The sequence below is a fragment of the Cheilinus undulatus genome, linkage group 11 (genome assembly GCF_018320785.1).
Source record: "Cheilinus undulatus linkage group 11, ASM1832078v1, whole genome shotgun sequence".
NCBI classification, from domain to species: domain Eukaryota; kingdom Metazoa; phylum Chordata; class Actinopteri; order Labriformes; family Labridae; genus Cheilinus; species Cheilinus undulatus.
This window is the reverse complement of record NC_054875.1, coordinates 43,336,215-43,360,572: the sequence shown is the minus strand read 5'-3', so window position 1 is coordinate 43,360,572 and position 24,358 is coordinate 43,336,215. Positions and strand designations below refer to the sequence as shown.

At 39.1% G+C, this 24,358-nt stretch overlaps 1 protein-coding gene across 8 annotated transcripts in view; it reads left to right on the top strand.

The window, feature by feature from the left end:
* LOC121517482 (teashirt homolog 2) overlaps positions 1 to 24,358 on the top strand; it is a 235,374-nt gene that overhangs the window by 132,419 nt on the left and 78,597 nt on the right. For 7 of the 8 annotated variants that reach the window (XM_041799295.1, XM_041799292.1, XM_041799294.1 and 4 more), the window contains one exon: positions 6,199 to 6,359. In XM_041799295.1, the coding sequence (XP_041655229.1) occupies positions 6,353 to 6,359 (7 nt within the window). In that variant the 5' untranslated portion in view covers positions 6,199 to 6,352. Of the gene's footprint in view, positions 1 to 6,198; positions 6,360 to 12,095; positions 12,567 to 24,358 lie in introns of those variants that run through there. The other variant, XM_041799290.1, reaches the window with a different exon arrangement.

The window sequence follows — 24,358 nt, the reverse complement described above, 5'->3', positions numbered from 1 at the left end:
AAATATTTGTTTAAACACATACATTTTATGTTTTTGAGTCTGTTTCTAGAACCATCTGCATGTCCTCATCAAAAATCAACAACTAAAGCCTCATTTGAAGATGTTTTAAATGATGTTTGTATGATCACAAATTACTACCATGCTTGTTTCATGTGTTTTTTAATCCCCCGCCCTTAAAACATGGCCATATTAGGCTTGTATTGTACTGCTGCACTGTTTTCCTGCTGTTGTAGATTTATTTTTAACCACTTGTCAATCACACATCTGAAAACTTCTACTTTCTTAAGACATGCTCTGATTCAGTAATAGCTCTTTGTTTTAAGCTTACAACTATCACATGAATCAAATCTGAAAAATCAAGCAGCTGCTTTTGACTGTATGCATATGTTGTTGTTCAGCTTTGAACATTTTCAAACCAGACTTCAATCACAGGCTGTCTATTAAAGATAAAATTTCATCCCTGGATTAAAGACAGGTTTGGATTTCCTCCTTTTATCATGACTAGAGCTTTATAATTAGACCTCATACTGTCCAAAGACTGCAACTAAATATTTTCACCACAAAATAAGGAGGAAAATAAGGTTTTATATCTGAGGTTAGGTTCTGATTCCTGTTAAGTTCTTAACTAATCGGTGCTGATCCTCAAAAAAACTTTAGTTTTGTAAATAGTTAACAGCTGTAAAGGCTTTACATCTCTACTTGTCACAAATTTGTTCTCTTTTAACTCACTTTAGACTTTACTGTTTGTTAAATGTTTCCTGAAGTCTTTTGCCTTGTTAAAAATACTAAAAACTAATTTGCAGATTAACTAATTTCCCCAGGATGTTCACATATCAAAGCTGTAAGTAGTGTATACTTGCATATTTTCAATTCAGTTTTATGGCTCTTAAATGCAGAGGCAGATTGGTGTAGCATTAGCAGTGTTGTGGATGTTGTGACGGACTGTTGTGGTGAAGAAGGAGCTGAGTCGGAAGGCGAAGCTTCTGATTGACCGGTCAGTCTTCCTCCCAACCCTCACTTATGGTCATGAACTCTGGGTAATGATAGAAAGAATGAGATCATGGATACAAGCAGACAAAAAGATTTTTCTCCGCCTTAGAGGTAGGGTAAGGAGTTTGGATCTCCGGAGGGAAAAGTCGCTGCTCCATCACACTGAGAGGAGCTAGTTGAGGTGGTTCAGGCGTCTGATCAGGATGCTTCCTGAGTGCCTCTATTTGGAGGTTTTTCAGGCGCATTCAGCTGGGAGGAGACCTCTGAGAAGACCCAGAATGTGCTGGAGGGGTTATATATCCTGTCTGGTCTGGGGAGTGTCACTGGGGAGAAGGACATCTGGGTTGATTTGCTCAACCTGCTGCCACCGCAACCTGGCCCCAGATAAGTGGAGGAAGATGGATAGATGAATGGACCATTTCTGCTGTTTTGAGTCATCAATCATTTTGAATGATTTGTTCAATTTGTTGAATGTCTTCAGAAGTTTTTGATGTGCATGGCTGCACGATCATCTTGAACATCCTCTCTGCCTTCACTAAATCTTACAGTTCAAACACGTGCAAGTGACATGCAGTGTTCCCCATACAGCTCGGTTAAAGTACCAATAGATTCTGCTGCTGTTTTGTTCAATTTCACCCAAAATTTCAAGTCTATGCATTGCTCAACTTTTAAGATAATCATTTCAATGGAAACTTACAGCACATGTGCGTGAATACCCAACCTTTAATATTTAACACTTGGGGTGACAACGTGGTTTTATCCTCATATGAGCAATCTCAATATTTGATAGTCATACTTTGTATATCCCATGCCATGGATATGTGAAACCGTCTTTTTGGTGTGCCTGGGTACAATAGGTGTATTTTTCAGGGATGAAGTTCACATAATGGGGCGACATGTAGCCAGAAGGTCAGGGTTTGATACCCAGCTCCTAAAGTCATGTGTCAATGTGTTCAAGTGTGCCCTGCAGGGTAAAACGTGCTTTGAGTAGTGTGATGACTAAAAAATGTTACACAAGCTCGAGTCCATTTGGCATTTACCGATAGGGGGGAAAAGCTGTTTAAAAGTGGCCTTCCTGGTTTGCACAAAACATACAGCAACAGAACAGCAGCTTTCAGTGTCAGTTTACTTGTGTAGCATTTATTAATGTAACATAAAACAGAAAAAAACACCCCATGTCCATCACAATGGCTCAAGATGTCACCTTTACATCTATGAAATGAAGGATTTCTTTGGCTTTGAAAACTGGTAGAAATACTAGAGGTTATTTGAGAACTCCACTAAGAAATATACTCACATAGGATTAGTCATTCTTAAGCTAATACTGAAATTTCAAGTTTTACATTTTTTACCTTTAATATGGAAATTAACCACCTCTGATTCTTGTTCAAGGCTTAATATTTACAAAAGAGCTTAACAACCACAGAGCATAGTCTTCTCAAAATTGATGAATTCCTGCAAAGATAAGTTGGAAAATAGACAAAAAAAAACCATTCACTTGAATGTTCTGGAGTACAGCTTCAAATCCTCAAACAGTGTGTGCTCAGAAACAACCAATTAGATATGACTGAAATGTTAGAGAGAAGGAGGAGACAGACACAAATGTCAGCCATGAGAAAAAAGAAATAAAATGGCTTAATTGCAGTATTGTCCTTCTCATAGCATAGGCTGAAACCAAAGAAAAAGCTGGAGGTATTTTTATCAGCAAGCCTTCAATTTCAGAAGAAACCAAATATTTTAGGGCCATCTCAGCAAGGGATAAACTCGAGTTTACAATGTGCATTTACATAGATGCTTCCGGACTGATGGTTTTCACACATATTTCATATGTCACGCACCAAGTTACTAATCTTATATCCTTCAGGGAATACCTGGGCTCCCATGTCTTGTAGGTTCCTCTGAGCTGTTGGTTCGGACGGCCTGCTGCTGTGGTCCTGCCTCAGTTCAACCACTGCAACTACTGAGATCTATTGATGACTGTTGGTACAGACAGAAAGCTCTGTCCATATCTGTTTGCATTTCAAACATAGAGCGCACAACCCTGGCTGTACTTATTTTCAATCTAAAGATAAGATACACTTAAAAATCCCTGTAGGAAAATTGGTCTTTCACTCCATCCCACAGATATAAAACCTATAAAATACACACAAAACAAATGACCATACATCCTGCAACAGCAGCAATTCTAGCTCACGATTTCCACATTTAAATCTAAACCTTCAGGGAGCAGCTGAACTTAGCACAAAAAGTAAGGAATTTTGTGTTTGGCAGAATATTTATTTGTTGTAACAATGCTTCTTGACAATAAATCTTATACATTTGGAAAGCCTGTTTACTTCCCTTTAAAATGGTGCCAGATTTGTAAGGAACATGCATTTGTGGGATGAGCAGCAGAGTTGAGTATGAGGGTTGTGCCCATGAAAAATTTTCCTAATCCTCTCTGCCAATGCCAAACAGCCTCTTTTGCCATTGTGGAGAAACATCATGGATTTGGAATTTCTGAAAGAGCAGCACTAACATTTTAGTCTCCTTGATGACACAGGTCCTAAATGAGCCTTAACAGTGTTAAGAGTGAATTTAGGAAACGGCTTCTTGCTTTAGAACCAAACTGATCCACTACAGTAAGATAAAATAGCTCCGTTGGTGCAGATTCACTGCAGAGCTGGTTGAAAGTTCTCTTTAGGTTCCTGTAAGGCACTAGGTGAGGACCTTGCACTTCTACTACTGGACAGGATCCGCTGCTCCAACACCAGCAGCCTGAACAGTCGGGCTTTACACCTGAGAGGTCTACAGTAGACCACGTCCTGGCACTTTGGGTTGTCATTGAGCACTTTTAAAAATTCTGTAGGGTTGCTTGTGGCCTTTGTTGACTTCTGGAAGGTGTTCAACTCTGCAGGATTCTGGAGCTCTGCAGGATCCCACAGTTGCTCATCCAGCTGATGTCTGCCCTATACTCTGTTACAAAGAGTGCTGTGAAGTGTGGTGGCTCCACCTCTGACTTCTTCCCAGTTGATTCTGGGGTAGGCAGGGGTGTATTTTAGTCCCTATGCTGTTTAATACCTGTATGGACTAAATAACGGGGCAGGTAACATTTGGTGATGTCCAGATCATTGAGCTAGACTTTGCTGACGATGCTGTGATCCTTGCAGAGATTGTAGATGTCCTTGTGGGGGCTCATAACTTGCTAAATGAGGAGGCTGAAGTGTTGGGTACATGTCTCCTGGGAGGAAAACAAAGATCCAGGCATTTGAGGATGCAGTGGATGCTGCCATTGAATCTGTGTCTGTGAATGGTGAGACTGAGATCAACTGTAGACTTCAACTTACGCATTGGGCGATAGGTTCGCAGAGCAAGAAAGTTTGGCATTCATAGCATCTGAGCATGCGAACGATAGTTTGAGTCTTTTAGTCCTTGGTACTTCCGGTGTCTTGTGAGGCCTGGACATTGACTTATGGCCAGAGGCACCAACTGGACTGTGATAACTTCTCTGTTTGCATCTTTGAGTATCATTAGGAAGACGGCGTGCCTAATGCTGACCTTCTCAGGAGCACAAAGATAGGAAGGGTCAACAGGCCTGGAGGATGGCCATCAGGAGGCCAGAGCAGCACAGGGCAAAGGTTTACGGCTGGTGGCTCAAGGCGCCGACAGGACTCCTTTGTGAAAACTTATCTTGGGTATCGTTGGCAAGACTGTGTGTCTAGAGCTGACATGCTCAGGAAAGCAGGGATGGGAAGGGTCAACTGCTAGAGCGGCAGATGCACACCTTACAGGCACCAGGCACACTTTCACAGGCCTGAACCAGCTCCCCACTTACTGGGTGCCTTGGACCCAGTGGGCCAGTAGAGACGCGGGGGTTACATGGAGGAAGCAGCTGGGAGGATACCTGGAAAGATGGAGCATTGGCCTGGTGCAGGCCTGGAGGATTCACCATCAGGAGGCCAGAGCAGTACAGGACCAAGGTTGAAGGCAGCAAAGTGCCGAACCGGCATATGGTCGCATACCTGACCTGATCTGAAGGCAGAACTATCAACAGCGAATATAAAAACATTGATTGGTTTTCAGTGTCTTGATAGTCCATGTTGGCTGGGCGCTGCCTTTGGTGCATGACATGTTGAAATAATAAACCACTACTCACAATTCAGGTTTTAAATGCACTAAAATTTGATGGGGGTTTTTTGGTAGCAGTTGGCCCACTATTACCGCTGAAATGTTGTGCTGTCTGATCTATGAACTCACTGTAAACGATCGCCTTGACGATTCTGGGATCAAACGTTTAAGTTTGTTCAGTCTGTCAATAACAGAGTCCAAAAATATCTTCATCATCAGAGGGTGTCATACATAAATGGACTTTTCTCACTTCACAGCCATATCAATGAGGAGCTGAAATTAGCTGTGATACTGCTTTTTAATGTTGTTTATTCTGATAGAAATCTATTGATTCGCCTCAAGTCTTTACAAGAAACAATACAATAAATTGTTTAAATGTTATTAAGCCTGCAGGCCTTTATCAGCAGCAATGATTCACATCATTTAAGTAATTTAGTTTCAGACACTCAGAGAAAACAGCAGACTCTCCTAACGACTGCCTATTTTCTGGACTATTCCCTCGGCACTGACTGTATGTGAGGCAGAACATCCAAGGTTAACATGAATCTCCGCTCCTTCAGCGGTCCAGACTAGACGGTGAAGATGAATCGAAGTCTCTCAAAGCTGAAATGACGAGAGGTCAGAACTCAAACTGCCGTCAAAAACACTTTTTAGAGATTCTTTGTCAATGATAAATAAAAGTCCACTTTGTCAACACTCCAGAGGTGCTGTGGGTGACTTCCAAAGAATGGGGGCACTTTTTATTTAGGAGGTTATGCGGGTGTGAAAACTCAAAACAGACATTCAAAGAATGCACAAACCCTGCTTCCTGTTCTTGATGAGATCTCAGATTAAAAGAATCCGACTTTCAGGAAACATCTGCTTGTGTTACTTGGAGGATACTGACATTTTTTGAGAATTGGATTTAGGATTTCACCTCCACTTGAGGTTTAAAAAAGGTGCCATCGAAGTCAGGTCGAAGTTTCCAGACATGAATCAAGCTTTGCTGTGTACTTTCCTCGTATGTGAGCTGCAAACTTGCTTCTTTTTCCACACAGACAGCCACAGGTGGCTCTTAAAAAAAGCACTAACAAGACATATGTTTGTCACATTTTGTTTCAGAGGAGGATCACACTTCTGTGGAAGTTGTATCCCGGAAAATCCTCAGGCAGCCAGGTATGAGAACTGCAACCGTGTGAGTGAGGAAAAGCTCATCAAGACGTAAGGGATGACAAATTCCACCATCTGTACCTGGATCTGCTCCTGACTCTGATGCATGAGTGGTAAGTGAAAAGTTTTAAATTAAAGTGCTCATCAGGAAGTTTGCTCGGAGTTGTTGGTGCTGCAGATGACGCCAGGATACAGTAGGCGTCAGCAGCGACCGAGGCCGTCCTGGGAGAGATAAGGTGGTGGGCGCTGGTGTAACTTGTCACCGCACATGCTCGCTTTGTGTACACACGGGGTGTTAAGAGCTGTCAGGCAGGTATGGCTCCGTCTTGATCCGAGCCGTGATTGATCGCTCAGGTTCAGGTGGAGTTCACGGGAGGTCTCTGCTATCATTGGCAAAATGAGTGACAGACACAAAATGGGGTGATGGAATATTATCAGGAAGCCATTTGTAATCCGGGGCGAGCCTGGATCTCTGAGGGGTGTTGTCTCTCTGAAATGAAGTCATCCATCACTTCAACTTCATATTTGATTAGGTCATGAGTAGCTTTTAAAGACAGAGAGAGGCTGCAAGATTGTGATAGAATACAGTGTATGCTAATCTACCTTAAAGGCTTAATCTAAAGGAAATGTAAAAAACAGTCAATTAAAATACTAAGTTTTATAAAAGTGCTCCAATAGGAGCCAAAATCCAGGAGTCTGGTAAAGTTTAAACATTCAAATCTGCATATTTTGATAACTGCTTACATCTTTTTTTTTTAATCTAAGGCTTATAACAATACATGGCTAAGTTTAAACATCATAACCCTAAGAATTTTCTGCATGTCTTTGCTTTATTTGGACCTTTTTATACATTTACTGAGATATGTCGATAGAGTTGCAACATGAGGACAGAGAGAGAGGGGACTTACACCCAGAGTGCCCCAGGACAGCAGCCTCTGTACTTGGGGTGAGCAAACATAACCTCAAGGCCATGAAAGTTGTGGTAAAGTCCAGGATGTACAGCCTACCAAAGTGGATATACAGTCATGTGAGTAAGTTTTAGGCATGTAGAGAGCTAAGGCTTCATCATGAGGCCCGCTGGGCCACAACCCAAGGCTGGAGAGAGGGGGCAGAGTCAAGCTCAACACATGCTGAAACACATGTATGTTGCTCAGCAGCCAAGGTCAAGCTCAACAGCATCTCTTTTGCCAGGGCCTGGTAATACAACCGTAGACTGCCAGCATTTTTCAGGCTCTTGGGACATCCACAGCACAACCAGGGGCTCATGGCAACCAAACTACCAGCCCGGACGGTACCCTAGGCCACGCTTACTCGCCACCTTCGCCCCTTATGCCACCCTAAAGGTGTGGACTTTGTTAATTTCTTCACAGATTTTTCTGGTAATATGCAAGGACATCCAGAGCATGACCTGGGTTGTGTCAATCCTCCTTCCCTTCCAGTTTACTCACCATTGCACGCCATTACAAGCCTCAGTTTTTGGCTCAAACATGCCTAAAAGTAACGCACAGTACTGTGCATCCATGTATTTAATTTTACTGTTTTGCCATATTAACAACCAACTTTAATTTGCTTTCTTGAGATCTTGGACTTTTTTGTTGTCTTGGCATAGCAAAGCTGGTTCTCTCATGATAACGTGTTAATTTTTGCAGATCTCTAAGAACAGCTTAGACTTACATCTTTTTAGAGGAAACCAAGTTTTAGAAATGTATGCCTGAATCTCCTCACAGAGATTCTGTTTGGTCGTGTTTATTTTTTTTTCCATCTGAGGTCTAAAGAGCTCCATATTCATTAAATCAGTGGTTCCCAACCTGGGGTCCCGCCACCCCTGTGTCTGCTCTGAGAGTCAGAATTAGATGTATATATTATTCTAAAATCTGGATTGCCCATCTGAAAGATTAAAAAAATAAAGAGAATATGCTTATTACAGGGCAAAGAAGTCAAAAACTTTCGCAAAACCCCCAAAACATTGAGAATATAATATCTTATATTTACAACAAAACATACTCAGAATTTTGGACTTTAAAAAGTTGAAAATTTACAAGGAAACATTTTTCTTAAGTCTGACATTTGTAAATGTACAAACTCAAAAAATGTAAGCTTTTAAAATCATAAATTTACAACTGTTCAAAATCACAAACTTACAAGAAACCAGAAAAAAAACACCTGATTTTGAATTCTTGACTCCATAATCCCAAAAATTCTAAGTTTTGGTTCATATACATTTACGACTTAAAAAAAAAAACAAATCTATTTTTTTCCTCTTAAAATTGTGACTTTTTAAATAAAGAATTTTGAGCATTTTCTTTCTAAATAATTCTTAAACTTTTCAGCAGGGCTTTGACTGAAACATGTCTGACTTTTTTAGAAAATCAACACTCCCAATAAGATTATGGGCCAAAACAGATTTCCAAAGTAGGACCTGTGGCTCCTGGGACGGGGTGTCTGGAGTTATGACAGGGGGGCCTGGCAAAGCTAAATAAAGTCAATGCATGTTACCCAAGCAAAATAAATGTATGTAAATACATCTAGGGCTTACAATAAATCTACACCAGACATAACTATTGCTCAAACAATGACAAGAAAATCTGCTGAGTCATAATTAGCCTTTGGCTTCTCCTGTACAACACCGGGTAATGAAGAGAGCCAGATCCTTCCTTTAGCGACACCCTACCAGTGTGAGACAGTTTTTTTCTGCTGCTGCCTCGGTCAAGGCAAAATACAGATGAAAGCTGGACATTCAAAATAAGCTAAGAGTGGCAGTCTGAACTTATATTCGAACTTATATATTTACATTTGGAACCAGTGTCCTAAGATATGCTTTAAAAAGCCTTTTAAATTTCCAATTAGGTGGATTTAACTTTGGCCTTATGCTCCAAAATAAAGGCAATATGGATTTGCAGGACAGGAAAACTGAATCAAAAGACAGGAATAGATGAATAAAATAAATTATCTAAAAAAAAAAAAAAATCCCATTACAGACATTCAAACAGTAAGACCCATCCTTTGTACCCCAAGCTACAATCATACATAAGGCACATGGCTAAAATCATTTTTAATGACTAAGAGGTGTTTTTGGATGTAAATAAGTGACCAAGAGTGACTTAAAAAGCATCACAATAGATGTGATTATCCAAAAAAATATTTAGGGAGGAACCCTGGTCCTAACATCACGGTCTGAGCCCCTTAAAAAGCCCCAACATTTCAAACAAATTATAGTTAGATTGATCCTTAAAGAAATAGAGTTCAATATTTGGTGGGCTTATGTGTGGTAAAATGGCATGCAATAAACATGAATGTTTCATTTGTGTAAAAAGAAAGTATACTGCTGCAATAATGAGCATATATTTTTGTTTTTATAAGTTACACCTGGCCTAGTGATGACTTTAATTATTACAGTGTGATGAGTTTGATTACAGCGGTCATCTAAGGCGGGGATGACTGGTGGGTCGGGACCCAAAAGTGGGTGATGAAGTCGTTTCCAATCCATCCTGAAAAGTCTTTGATGTAGAGACGCCCTTCATGGACCTACAGTACAGCCATACTTTTTTAAAGTGTTCCTGTGAGAAGTGGTAATTTTCAGTCCTTTTCTGAAGATTTCAACATATTTATCTCCTCTTTCCCAGATAACAAGGCTGGTTCTTTCCAATGATAAGGAAATTCTTTGAGAAGTTTTAAAATTTCTATGCTGTCTTGGGGAAATGGTGAAAAAATATTTGCCATGTGTATCCTTCTGAAATTATGTGTTATTTTTTAAATTTAGGGTCCAAAACATTTTTCATGAGCCGAATTTGAGTAGCCGAACATGAGGAGGTGGGTCTTGATACCAGACCAGTTGAGAACCACTGCTATAAGGGGCGAGGCCGCCCATAAGGGGGGATAAAGGGGAGAGCTTTCTGGGGCCCGTGGAGGTGAAGAAAATCATGGTCTATCGCAAAGAAAATCTTTGATTACCATAAATTATATATAACCTGAGTAATAATCATTGTTATCAAAGAAACAAAAAGAATTTTATTTATTTATGCTGTAGTTAAATAGCCCTTTTCAGAAAGTTAACATTTTCTCTTTATACAGAATTTCCTTTGTTTTAGTGATGTTAACAATAAGTAAGGGCATATTGACTAAACCACTGGGAAAGTAATGTCAGACTCCATAGTTAAACTATGATGTGCACAAATGTCAGCATGCCAGAGAATAAACTAGAAGGAATTAAAAAAACTTGAAGAGGGGGTATTATACTTTTCTGATTTTAAAACAAAAATATGAAGTCATAATGTTGGGTGTCCATTCTCCAAGTATGCAAATTTTCAAACTGTGAGATAAACGTATGTGGCAGTAATCTTGGAATTAGAGTGTAAACTGATGAAAATGATTCATTGGAAATCTCTCCGAGATCTTCCTGACTCAGTCGGACCGGTTCATTCAAAGTTTACAAGTACTTGCTTAGCAACATAGCCACATTGGAGGCGGTGGGCACAAAACATTGAGACCTGCCGCCAGCCAGCCTCCGGAAAATTGGCCAATCGGAGGAAAGCAGGTTGGGGGGGGGGTTAAAGAGACAGCAGCAAAAATGAAGTGTTTCAGACAGAAGTTAAAATAAGGGTTTTTCAGGACACCAGTGTAAGAAACATGAGGAGTTTTTTGAGCTGTAAACCATAGAAAGCTACTGTGTAGGTATCAGAGAGATGGTGTAAAGCCTTGAAAAAAGGCATAATACCCCCACTTCAAGGGAAAAAAAGATTACATAATTTCAAAAAGAGGCAAAAATTGTTGAAAAGTGGTTAGAAAGAGACAAAAATGGCATAAAAAGAGGTGAAAATGGTTACACTGGCAAAAATTTGTTTGAAAGAAAGGATAAAGTACAAAAGTGGCAAAAATAGGAAAGGAAAAAAAGGTAAACAAATTGATGGAAAAATGATGAAAAGCAGTTAAAAGGCAAACTGGTTAAATGTGTCAAAAATGGGCAAAAAGTTGCTTCAAAAAATGGCTGAAATGTAGCGAAAAGGTGTTAAAAAGTAGTAAAACTACATTAAAGTGGCAATAAAGGGTCAAATTTGCAAAATGGGGGGAAACAGTGATGAAACGGGGTTAAAAAATCAAACACATAAAATCAGAACCCTATAATGAAGGGGCCCTGGGGACCCCTTCGGGGGTTGGGGTCGAAAATACAAATATCCGTTGGATATTAGTATTTCAGATCTGGGTTTATCCTGCAAAAAAAATGGTTTAAAAATATTTGGTTTACTTGTTATAATGGCTCTTGGCTAAATGGAGAGGGGCCTCTTCCTGGTCTTTGCCCAGTGCCTCCACGTTCCTAAAACCGTCCCTGGTCACACAAAATCGGTAAAGTCCGAAACTGCGCGGTGCAAACATTGTATTTCTTCTTTGTTGGGGTGTTAAAGTCTTCAGTTTGATGTTAGAGGTGTGCAGTAGCACTGTTTGTTTTGTGTACTGTATTACTTGAACCGCTAGAATCAGTTTTTAAAAGCAGCATTGTCTGCTGAGCAGGTTTGTTTCCGTAAATCTAGCGTTTTATTCGGTTTTACTAAAGGTGTCTAAGTGATCCTCATAGTTCTCTCAAATCTTCCGTAAATCTCTCAAACTTTCAGTCTTTGATTCAGCGAGCAAAGCGGAAGCTGTGAGCTCTAAAACCCCGAAAACCCGCTTCATGAAAAGGCAGCGATCAGAGGCAGAGTGATAGAAAGCAGCAGCAGCAGCCAGCCTGTGAGCTCCTCTCTCTTTTCCCTGGCCTCTGTTCCTTTAATAAACTCATGGTTATCTAGTGTAACAAATGTCTCGCTGCCATCATCAAGTCCAGGCGAGGAGGGAGGAGTTTTTAATGTTCAGTTTGTTCTATGGATCGATGTCTGCTGGCATCGCCTCTCCCCCTCGCCTGCACCGTGCGTAATATACTGTACCATTACCAAACGCTTTTTACGCGCTTTCCTTTCCACATTATATCCGGCGAAAAACTGCCCGCAGGACTGACTGACACACGTCGATCAACATATGAGGCTCTGATGGACAAAAACGGATGGTGAAAGGAGACGATTCGCCCCCCGTAGGAGGAGGAAGAAGAAGAAGAAGGTGAAAGCCCGATTTAACATCTGTTTCCTTCCTGCTGAAAACGATCCCTAACTGGATTTTTTTGTACAGGGAGAGAGACTGAACTACTCCAGAGCCAAAATAAAACCTCACAGACTCTCTCTCTCTCTATGCATGGACTATCGTAGCCCGCATTCACATTTCACCTGGGCACTGTAGTCAACCGCGACTCCAAAAAATGCCACGGAGGAAACAGCAGGCGCCCAAACGGGCTGCGGGTAAGCGATTTTCCTTATTTTCTCCAAAGAACCTGCTCTGTATGAGTGTTAGATCTGCCTAGCCGCTTTGTTATGGTCCTGCAGACTGCCTGCTTTTACTACAGGGCTCCCAACTCAAACTTTTATCATGTGGGATCCCTGTAAGACCCTCGAATTGGAGAGATGTGCTCCCATTTGAGCAGAATGTGATAATTTATTATGCTGTATGAGTGATTCTGGACGCAGGAATGTTTTAAAACTTACTATTATTGACATTTAATTTAATATTATTTTAAGGGATGCCACTTTTTCACTCCAGAGCTCTAATATGAACCCTTAGAATTAACTTAAAGTGTAATTTATTAACACTGCATGTCCCTTACTCCTTCTCTTGACAGTTTAGCCGTGCACAGCTGCAGATTTCTCTGAAGATGTCATCCTCTTTCTGTTAAAATAGCATCAGACTGCACATCTATTTGTCTGTTTGCTCTAATAATAAGGCTAAAATGATGCTAAGCAGTGTTAAAATGCCACCAAACTGCAGACATAGCTCCAAATCCACCTATCTGCTCAGATAACATCATGTTCTGAAGTGATGCCAAGTGCATGATAAGCAATGTTTTGGACTTCTTAGATGTATTATTTCACTCACATGGGACCCCAGCTTGGGCACCACACTCCTGCAATAAAGTCAAATGTTAAAACAATAGGAGGTGGAAGTTGCAGCATCTCAAGCTGCTCCTGCAGTCAGAGGTAAATTACCAAGATTAATAAGAAAAGAAAAACAGCTCTCCAGGGTTTAAAAGAGCAACAAACAGCTGTGTACTTCTCCTCCTTATAATCCAAAAACATGCCACGAGGTGTTTAGTCATTCATTGATCAGAGAGATTCACATTTTTAAGGGGGAAAAAAACCTCCCGTGTTGTGTTTGATTTGACCCGCATGGAGTGCAGAGAGAGAGGGGCTGAAAGATGTGGAGCCGCTGTATCCGTAGCAGATGAACTCTGTATGAACTCCTCATAATCTTATGGACAAATGGAGAATGGGTTACACTCACTCACTCACACATGCACATTAAGACACAGATGCAGTCCATCTCGGCTGCTTGAAGGCACAGGAAGACATGTCAGTGTCACACTTTATTCTGTGCAGGAGGGTCATTTAGAAAAATCCACCATATGCTTACGTACGTGCGGTTTGTTGTTGCAAGAGGCCTAACACTTTTCCTGCATCTTAAATGAAAGATGCTCAAATACACAGGGTCATCAAATCAGCGCCAGCTTCTGACCACTTCCTCTGCTCACATGAATCACCATATTCCCAAAAACTGCCCCATTATGACGCCGATTGTGGCTTGAAACCAGATTGATCAATCATATTTCATCGTACAAGGATGCAATTACTTGCTTGTGGCGTGTTGAGAAGTTATCAGTCTTTATTATGGTTGCGGATGTAGCAACCAGATGGCGATTGTTCTCTGCCAATAATAGCGTCTCTTTATACCCGCTTAAGATACTGAGACCCTTATCTGCCCGGCACACTCTCGGTTTACACGTACACATGTACACACTGGTTGGCATACAGTCCTATACTAAATATTTTTCCCACATTTCTGCTTCCAAAAAAGCCTCCTTTTAGCTTAAAAAAAAAGCCCCCCCCCCCCCCCCCCCTCGGTTTTTATCCGGAGAACTTTTTAAGGAGATGCCTAAGTGATCCCTTTACACGCTCTCAGCTGCCTCGCCTGTACTCTGGTAAATGTGTCAGCCCTATAGAGAAATAAGCCTTCCAGAAGAGTTTCTTCATTGTTGAGGTAATTGTCTCCTCTTTGACAGGCACATTCATCAGTGGCTTAATGGTCAATCAAAAGTTGGCAGGCAGAGTGTTTTCATTCTTTCCTATCCACTACATTAGGAATACTTAATCAAAATGTCTCCCGGTAATGGCTGTGAAGAGTTCATGACTGACTGATCCGTTGTCTGTGCCGATAGAAAATTAACAGCTCGGCGCTGGAGAGATGTGGGCCTGCAGATAAACAAATTGTGCATTAATATTTCATCTTCAAGACCTGGGATGTGCTATCAAGCGGTGGAATATTCCTGGGCTGTGTTGTCATTTTTCTCGCGTCCTTTTCTCTTTTTTTCCCCCCTCCTGTATTCTTGAAGGCTCTTTGCAGCTGTAACTCATTTCACTTGATGACTTTACTGGGGTTACAGAGAGTGACGACAAATTGATTACCTGGCAGAGCAAGAATGGAGCGAAGAGAGACGCAGGCTGACAGTCATGTTATAATAATATGTTTAATGATGTGTGGAGGGGGAACAAGGAGAGAGGAGTATTGAAATAAGAGCATGGAAGATGCTAAGAAATAGGTTTCTTTTTTGGGGGGCTTCTTAAAGATGCAGCATCCACTCTTGGTGGTATTTGTAAAGGGGGGAAAAAAGCATCAATTCTGGGGACATTTTGCAACCGGGGTGCTTGTAATCTCCTCTGGGACTTGTATTATTAATAGGCGTATTTGTAAAACGTGGGACCACAGACGCACTAGTAAAGGCCAGTTGTATCTGATTTACTTCCTTTGCATACATGGCTTGTATGGTAATTTAAAAACGCCAATTACTCACCAGTGCAGGAGAGGAAACCTTTGCTTTATCACTGAGAAGGCCGATCAAGCTGCTCAATCCTGGATCAAATTTGTGCATCAGGTTTATATATGGTGTAAACCTAAAGCCCTATAAGTGCACGGGATGCATTTTTGAGTGAAGGGAGCCATATGTTATTTTAGCGGCCGTGGGAGTATTCCTCTTACTGTTTTTTTTCTTTCTTTTTTCTTTTTTTTTTTACAATAGCTCTGTGCCTCAAACCGTTAGCCCAATTTGCTGTTAACAAGATAAATTGGAGAACAGACAAAGGCATTAAGTGTTGCAGTGCCAGCCAGTGACTGACAGCAGCTTGTGGGAATTGGCTAGCAGGAATTCCTCCTAAGTGGTTTGTTCAGAAAACATCCTACGATCAAGGCAGATGTTGTTTATCCAGTTTAGGTAGAAAAAGGAAGTCCATTTTGAGTGACAAAAGCTGGGAGGGAAAATGGCAGAAAAATACAAGGGGGTCTTATTTTATTATTATTTTTTGAATACTAGATTACCACCCTCTTTATTCCCCACTGCATTAGCACACTGTTCTTTTGTCTGCAGCCATTAGCACATTTCTTTTTTTACTCTGATTTTCTTTAATATGTTTAACCATTGTTATGAGTGCAGCACACAAAGAGAGTGATGCCCCTTCACTGGGCTCAAATTCTGATTTTTTTTTGACTCAATTTTGTTGTTTTAGGCAAAATTTGATCCCTGATACCATCAGTAACAAAGATGTGCAAGATTTTTGCACTGATTGCTCATATTTTTACCTTCCTAACTCCCTATACTGAACATTTTGATTAACACAGGATATCTCATCAGGATGCATGACACTGAATTTGTATATACTCACCTGTCCCTCTTACTGTGATGGTTAGTTTTAGAAACAGACATAAAAAGACATTTGACTTTGCCTTAAATTTTCAAAAATCAGTAAGAAATAATTAAGTAAATGTGCTGGATTGCATGTGCATAACATGCTAAATGTAATTTTAATATTCCAACCAAGCTTTATGGGCTTTATTTAGAGCATCAACCAGCATTGTAACAACCTGCTGACCCTAACTGAGGGACACACTGCACTGAAAAAAATGTGGCGGCGCTTTTACTTTCAAAAATGAAATTAATTTTCCTGGTTAAATGACATGAGAAAATCCTGAAAAAGTGCTTCAAATAGCCCTAAAAAACATTTTCTGATGTGTAAAAAAATTAAACTAGCTGTAGTTCAGACCCTCAAATTTCAACCCTTAGAATACACTTTAACAGTCCAAGGAATTAGGATTAAGAAATATAAAAATTCAAGCCAAGGTAGGTCTGTTGGTTCGGCTTAAAATGCCCTAAATCTGTCAGGTTGGTAAAAAGTACATAACTGCTGAGTGTTTTGATAGATAAACACCAAAAACAAGTATGATGATGAACACATGGACCCTATAATCACATGGAAATTTCATCATGCACTGCAAGACCGAACAGTAAAATGTTAGAAAAAGAGTTGTGTTAACAAAAAATTCCAAAATAGCTTTTTCAACTCTATTTTTCTGAGCTGATAGAGCACATTTTTAGTTTTACATTAACTTTACTCAATCCTAGAATGCCTTTAGGCATTAGATACTTTGCACTGTGGGTGAAGCTACCCTCTCAGTTAGACAAGTCCTGCCTGTGGGGAGCAGCTTTAACAGAGCAAGGATGATGTTCTGAACTCTGGAAGAGCACTTCCTGGCTCAAAGTGCACCTTTCAGTCTTTGTTACTTGTAATCAATCACACTTGGAGTCCGGTTAAAAATGTTGGTTATAGAAAGTCAGATTTAATTTTATGAGTATTATCAAGTCAGTGAAGTCTAGTGTGTATTACTTAAAAATATTAGAAATGTAAGTCAGAAATTTGAGTGGCGAAGCTCAAAATTTCAGAAAAAAATAAAACAACTGATTAACCCCTTAAAACCTGAAAACACAAATAGCAGCCAGAAAATTCTCATCTTTTGGGACTGAAATGTTTATTTCACTTTCTACTGAAATTCAAGAAAATCAGAATTTCCATAAAACTTAACAAATATATTTTTAGTGTATCATTTCATTCATTAGGTGTCTTTGGTAACTGATAATCCACTTGAGGGCATTTTTATCATTAATCGGATTGTGTTCATAAGTTTTTTTGAGTAATTTATTGAGCATATTGATTAGATAGAGGTATCAAAAAATGTGAAGGGGTTAAACTGAAATTCTGCTTTCTAACTTGGGGCATCTGCAAAAAAAAGTTTCACTACTTAAAATCTTTGATAATTAGTTACAGCAAATATTTTCACCTGTTAAGTTTACAGTGTGTCCCTACATTAAAAAAAAACAGACTTTTCAGATTTTACCTTTTCTAGCTTACACACACACACACACACACTGCAGTATTTTACATTGCTTTATATAATTTTTTTGCAGTGCCACAAGTAAATCTATCTACCTTTTATGTTCTTTTTGAAAATAATCAGTTCCAGTTGTAACCTTAGACACCAAGTTCTCACCATATGTACCTTATGTTACCTACATGTAACTTTGAAAATAAAATCAGACAGTTTCTGACCTTTTAGAAGGCAGAAAGAAGATTATTGGTCTTTGACATGCTATATTATAACTTTACAACAATGAAAACAATAAGACCTAAAGAAAAATTATGTTGGCTTTAGCACATGCTTTTAAAGGTGAAACAGCATTAGCTTTGATTTAGAACCACAATATTATTTGCATGTTAGCTGTACTCTTAGATATTGACATTTCTGCTGATATTTTGGGTATGAAATTCTGTGTAGTGGCTGCATGAACAAATAAGTTAGTGGAGTTTTGAGCTTGACCAACAGACCTATGTCAGCTGAAGTTTTTTTCTTTTTTCCTCACCATTCTTTACACTTAAAGTGTGTTTTAAGGACTGAAGTTTTAGGTCTGAACTATTTTTAAATACTGGAATTGTCTAAAATCTATTTGTAAATATCAGCATATCAACATATTGGGTACATGCATAAATCCAACATGGGCATCTTTAATTGTTGCAGGTATGATGTATAGATTTGTTGGCATAGTAAATCTAAATCTGTGTGTGAAATATCTGGAGAATCATGTCCCTTGACTCCTTTAAGTTTGGGACAAGCTTCGGATAGTTGACACTTCTGGTACGCCCCTGTAAGAAGAAGCAGCTTGGTAAATTTGTAACTCCTGATGATATGTATGGCAGATATAATCATAAATCTGCTGCTATAATGATTTACTTCCTCAGCTATTATCCGCTACATTATTATGCTAATAACACCGTGCATCCATAATTTTTATTTACTACAGCAGTGCAGCTTTAGTAGTACCTGATTACTGACATTAATACTGAATTATGATTAAATAACCGTGGTTTAAATACAGATAATGGAGAACTGTGATGTTTCTCGGTTTTAAATTGTGCTGATTTATCAGGTTAGAGCAAAATTACAAAACATCCTGTAACACTTCAATAATAGCCCAGGCCTTTGTTTCCTTCAGTCTATTAAATAAACCAGGCCTTTATTTGGGACAGGCATCAATATAAGACAGGTTTTTAAATATTCATTTCATGCACTGCAAAGGTGGGAAAGAATGTGGAAAGATGTTGAAGTTCATTTTGATCTATAAACTATTTCAGCTCTAAAAACATCAGGCTTCTAACTGAGAGATTATTTGTCGACAGCACCAGGCTAGTAAACTGGGGTGGGCTTATAATTGAAGTTTTACAGGTACAACAGCGAGCCCTGAGAAGTCACATGATAGCAAACCCATCCTTATGATCATTTTGCTTCTTAAAAGTCGTCAGATTTTAGGGACTATGGCAACCGTCTTTCTTGGGGTACAGTAGGAATTTGTGCTTACAGAAAAACAAAGTTCCTTGTTTTTATCTGAAGCTGAATTTCCTCACACTGGAGCACATAACAGGATTATTCTGTGTTTATTGGAGATATTGAAAAAATTCCTTCATTTTGATCCACACATTATTTCAGCTCTAGATACATCAGGCTTTTAGCTGACAGCTGACTTTATTTGCCAGAATGTATGGCAACACCAGGCTAGTAAAAGAGACCCCCTTTTCCTGGGTTAAAACTGGAATTTATGCTTTCTTTTCTTTGCACTTTTTAAAACTTACTTCTGTAGTCAAGAACTGACCTCTGTGAAGCTCTTTTTCATGTATTTTGCAGCACTAACATTGGGATTTGTGCATGCTCAACGCTTACAATCCCCGCAATGAAATGTGAAAAGCCACATTAAATAGAAGGTGTTGTAATTTGCAGCTGTGTCAGGTCACTTTGTCAGCTTTTCTGCTGATCCTAAGAGCAAATTTCTGCCTCAGAATGTGTCTACAAAGTGAGATAATCATTATTGGGCATTAAATCTTTGCAGTTCTCTCCACGCTGTATCTCTTTGGATCAGTGTCAACAAGGCAAATATTTTGTTTTGATCAAATCCAGCCTTAAAATGCTCATCGGCTTATGAGCCAACCAAACTTACACTTTGTTGCAATGCTTGCATTTTTCTAACTTGCAGGCGCTCCCCATAGAGATCCCCTTTAATAACTTTGTGCTCATCAGCTAGTTTTCATGCTGTATATTCTTAGTACAGTTAAAAAAAGGCAGTAATATAAAGTCAGGTGGTGTTGCAGTGTGATATCTCTGTGCATTTTCTCCTGCATGCCAGTAAGGTGACAGGTGTAGATAGCTAATAGTTTACGAAGGCTTTTGTTTGCGTGAGAGGCAGACAGGGTGGTGCACTGTCTAGGTGATAAGAACCAAGACTCCTGTGCCCTCCAGCACAGTGATCTCTCTCCTCGGCGGTGGAAAAAACAGCCTGTTATGATTGGTCTCAAAGCAAGTGCCTGTGCAGTGTTGCACCTCTCTACAGCAACTGCTCATTCACCTTGCCTTCCCTCTGAGACCTGCACTAGTTTCCAGGCAAATGACACAATTTGATATGCCGTTGGGGTGATTCATGTGGATAATGTTTCCATGTGATCATCACTGCAGAAAAAGAGACTATTTCTTGTTATGATTATTTTTTTTTTACTCATTAAGTCTGACAATAACTAGAATATTGGGAGAGTTTATTGCGAGCGGGCTAAAACTCATTATTTCTGCTAGACGTCCCGAGTACAAAAGAAATTATGTTATGGTATTTTGTCCAGGTCCCAACAGATACAATGATTTACAGAGGAGAAATGGGAGGAGGTTTTACAGCGCGGGTTGTTCATTTATGTGGATTTAGAGGATAAGACAAGGCAAGCTCACGGTTAATACAGTAGCACCGTGGGTCTGCTATTGATTACACAGAGGAGGTATGGTAACGTTTTCTATGGTTTATGGTAAAGAGCAGTGCACCTCATGTGCTTTGTATTACTGTAACGATAGACAATCCCTCCACCGTTTATGTCTCTGTAATTTATATCATCTGCAGCTTCGTCAGGAGCACGTCATCTCTTTTTGTTCATGCTGAGTGAAGGAGCTGGAAGCGAGGACATCCATCTTGTAGTTGTTGACCTCCATGAATAGTCTGAGGGCGAACATGTTGGCCATATGGTTAAGAAACAATCACAGCCGGATCAGGTTAAACTAACCTGAGAAGCTCAGGAGTAAGGTTGCCATGTCGTATTAAAAAAAGAATCACTGCTTTCAGAAGGTTACTGCTTTTATTCAACAAGCATAAAGAGATTTAGATCTTCCTGTCTTTACATGCTAAATAAAAGTCAAATAACACACTTCACAATTATGCAAAACGCCCAGAATGAAAGTGACATTTCCTTTCGATACGCCAGCGCCAAAAAACAGCGAAAACATTAATCTTAAGTTATCCGCGGTGTACCTGATTTGCTTCTTATCAAATCCTTAATGAGCTTCAATTAAGATTTATTATGCAAATTAACCCTCAGCTGCTACTGACTGCAGGAGCAGGAGCTATGACAATATTGTGCTAATGGTGTGATCTGTAACAATTACAAAGGTAAACTGGCTTCACACTGCACGCTCCGCAAGCGGCTGAGGGGTCAGCACGCTAAATCTGCGTTCAGATGTTTATGAATGAGTAAATTTGTTTAAGTCTCAACTACAACACATACTAATGTGATCGGTTTTAAAGAAGCTTCAGTTCTGTATACTTAATGGTAGGGGTGGGCAATATATCAAGGTTTAAGGATGCATTAGTATATTTTCAAATGAGATTTCGGGTAAGAAGGCATTGTTTATAACTTCGTTGATGTTGACGCTGTCTAAAAAATAGCTATCTGCTTACTGACCAAAAAATAATCTTTTTGAATGTTTAGCTTGAGTGCAAAATAATTATTTTGTCTATTTTATTTAATTCAGGGGCATTTCTATCAATAGGAAAATTGCAGACAAACTCAAGGCTGCACATTCAATCAGATTTAAATCTGATCCCACTTTGGCCTTCCAACATTCAAAAAACCATGATTGACACTTATTTAAATTTAAATGAATTTCTAGAGCTGTCATATTATTCTTAAATATGCAGTGCCATTTGTCACTCCATATGCATGCTTTTGCTTGAGTATGGATGTTGCTGATCACTGCTGGGTTGATGTAGACCAATGTGGGCCAAAAATGCTAGCCCAGATTTTTTTGCCCAGGTCCAGACCTGCCAACAGCTGAGTAGTAGGATATATATTTTTTATTATAACCCTTAAATAATATAAAAAAGTCCTCAAAATTGATAAGTTAGTGTGATTAGTAATCGTGATCTCGCTGTTGGCAAAATGACTGTGGTTAGCATTTTGGCCAAATTTTGCAGCCCTACTGTAGTGTCTAAATTGTACAAAAACATCAGCAACATTTCCATTCACACTGAGGTTATCAAAATCTTCCATAGTGTTAAATACCATGTGTTTCAAATGATCAAATCTGCATTATTTTATTGAAAGGTACGAAAAAGTGCAGGAACCTGATGACCTACAGCCAGATTTCTAACCATAAAAGAGAGAGAGAGAGAGAGAGAGAGAGAGCATTGTGTAAATTGCACAAATATGTAGGCAATATTTGGAAATGAATGTGCAGCTGGTGAGAGTTTTCCTGCATTTATGTTGATTAATAATAAGTTAATAGGTATGCACAGATGCATCAGCTTTGCATCTGAGAAGATATCAGTGCCAGTGTTTATCTGCTGTGTCCATCAATTTAACACTGATATTTGGTAGACATAACCGATGAATACAATCAGAATTTTTTTTTATTAGGCATAAAAAGTCCCTTGTTGGAGAAACTGATCGATTTTCAAAGTCAAACATGAGAAAAAATGTTAGCAGTGTGAACCTTACACCAAAAGAATGGATAAAAAAGCTTTTAGTATTGGTATCTACGTTTGGTAAATAGTTATTTGAATCATCAGTAATGCTATCCACACTGATTTTCACATCTCTTGAAAAATCCCGAATATTGATTGCCTAGGATTCCTATTTTTGTTCCTGTGGTATCAAACAGCTATCAGTAAGTAAATAGTTAAAATGATGATTCCTCATTTAGACTTAACATTTCAAATGAGTGGAATGGGGAGGAGTGAAATCTGTGCTCCTTGCAAATTCCACCCACTTTACCAAATGTTGCCAATGTTTTTGTTCAATATAAACAGTGCTTTCTCTCCTTTGGTTAAAATATGACTGAAGAATACTTAGTTTCTGTTCAAGATGCACAAACTAGATTTTTCTGATATCTAATATGCCAGTGATTCCAAAGGCATTTTAGCCAGTACACTGTTCTTTTTTCAATATTTTATCATAGATTTTGAACAACAACCAAGAATATTAATTCCCTTTACCCACCTACCCAAGGTTTACAAATAAGACTAGAGGAACAAGGATAAGGAACTAGGTCCATAAAATTAAGTAACACCTTGACAACAAGTAAATTAGTAAACATGCTAATACAGTCTAAATAAGTGGTAAAGGAAATAACAAAAATAAAAAATACATAAATTAGTTGATTTGATATTGAAATAAATACTTCTAAATAAAATAAACAGCCACTTTGCATGGTGGGTTTTGAGGACAATCCTAGGAAAGTGCTTGAAAAAGCACAAATCCATTTTTTTGTAGTGGGAAATATTAAAAATTGCACAATTTCAGACCTAAATCCTCAGTCTTTAGAAACCAGGAGGATGAGAAAAGGCAACAGCTTTGGCTGAGGTAGGTCTATTGATTTTGCCTTACATGGCACAAAATTTTTTAAGATTATTTTCATCATTTTGACATTTTTTTGGCTAGGACAGCTATGGGGAGAGAGAATGGGGGAAGACTGGGAATCGAACCTGCGACCAGTGCGTTGAGGACTCTAGCCTCTGCTTATAGATGCCTGCTCTACCCATGGAGCTACACTGGTGCCCAACAGCACCAATTTTTTACATTTTTTGCTGACATTTTTTACAGAATGTCAGCTTTATAAATCAGCAGAAAAGTTCTGCTGATACTAATCACTTAATGTATTAGCTAATATTAAGCTGATAATGTCCTGTTACCACCAATCATCAAGATTATGACAATGTTATGTTGTTTTTAAACACAATGTGTTTTAGAATATAAAATTTATTGACATATTTTGTACAATATACATAGTCTGCAGAAGTTTGCTGCAGTTTTTGGGAAGAAAAAAGAAAAATCCCCACTATTGGGCGTCTAGGACTTCAGTTTTTATTGCTGTGTTAAGAGACAGGTTTTGATATCATTTGTTTTTTTTACTGGAAACATATCAGGCATCATAATTCTGTGATTTTGACAAAAAATTTTGACAAAAAACATGGAGACATACTGTCATTATTCAGCTTTAAAAAGATCTGATTTGTGTCTCATATTGCCCAGCCCTAGCAGATCTTAGTAACACCTTTATATGATGTAATCATGAGCACTGCTACTGTTTACAGCTGCGGTTTTATATACTTATGATAAATAATCTCCGCTCTGTCTGTATATGTGTTTACTCTAAAGCTGATGAGTCAAATCAGGATAAAAAGGATTATTGCAATAAGAACCCCATTTCCTGGCAAAATGAAGAAACATGATTTAATTTATGAGCAGCAGCATGGAGATAAGAAGCGCTAATGTAAAGCCCACCTTCACTCAGACTCTGATACAATCAGGTCTAAAAACCGGGCCTTGGTTTTCCGATCGAGGTTACGACTGGAGGAAGT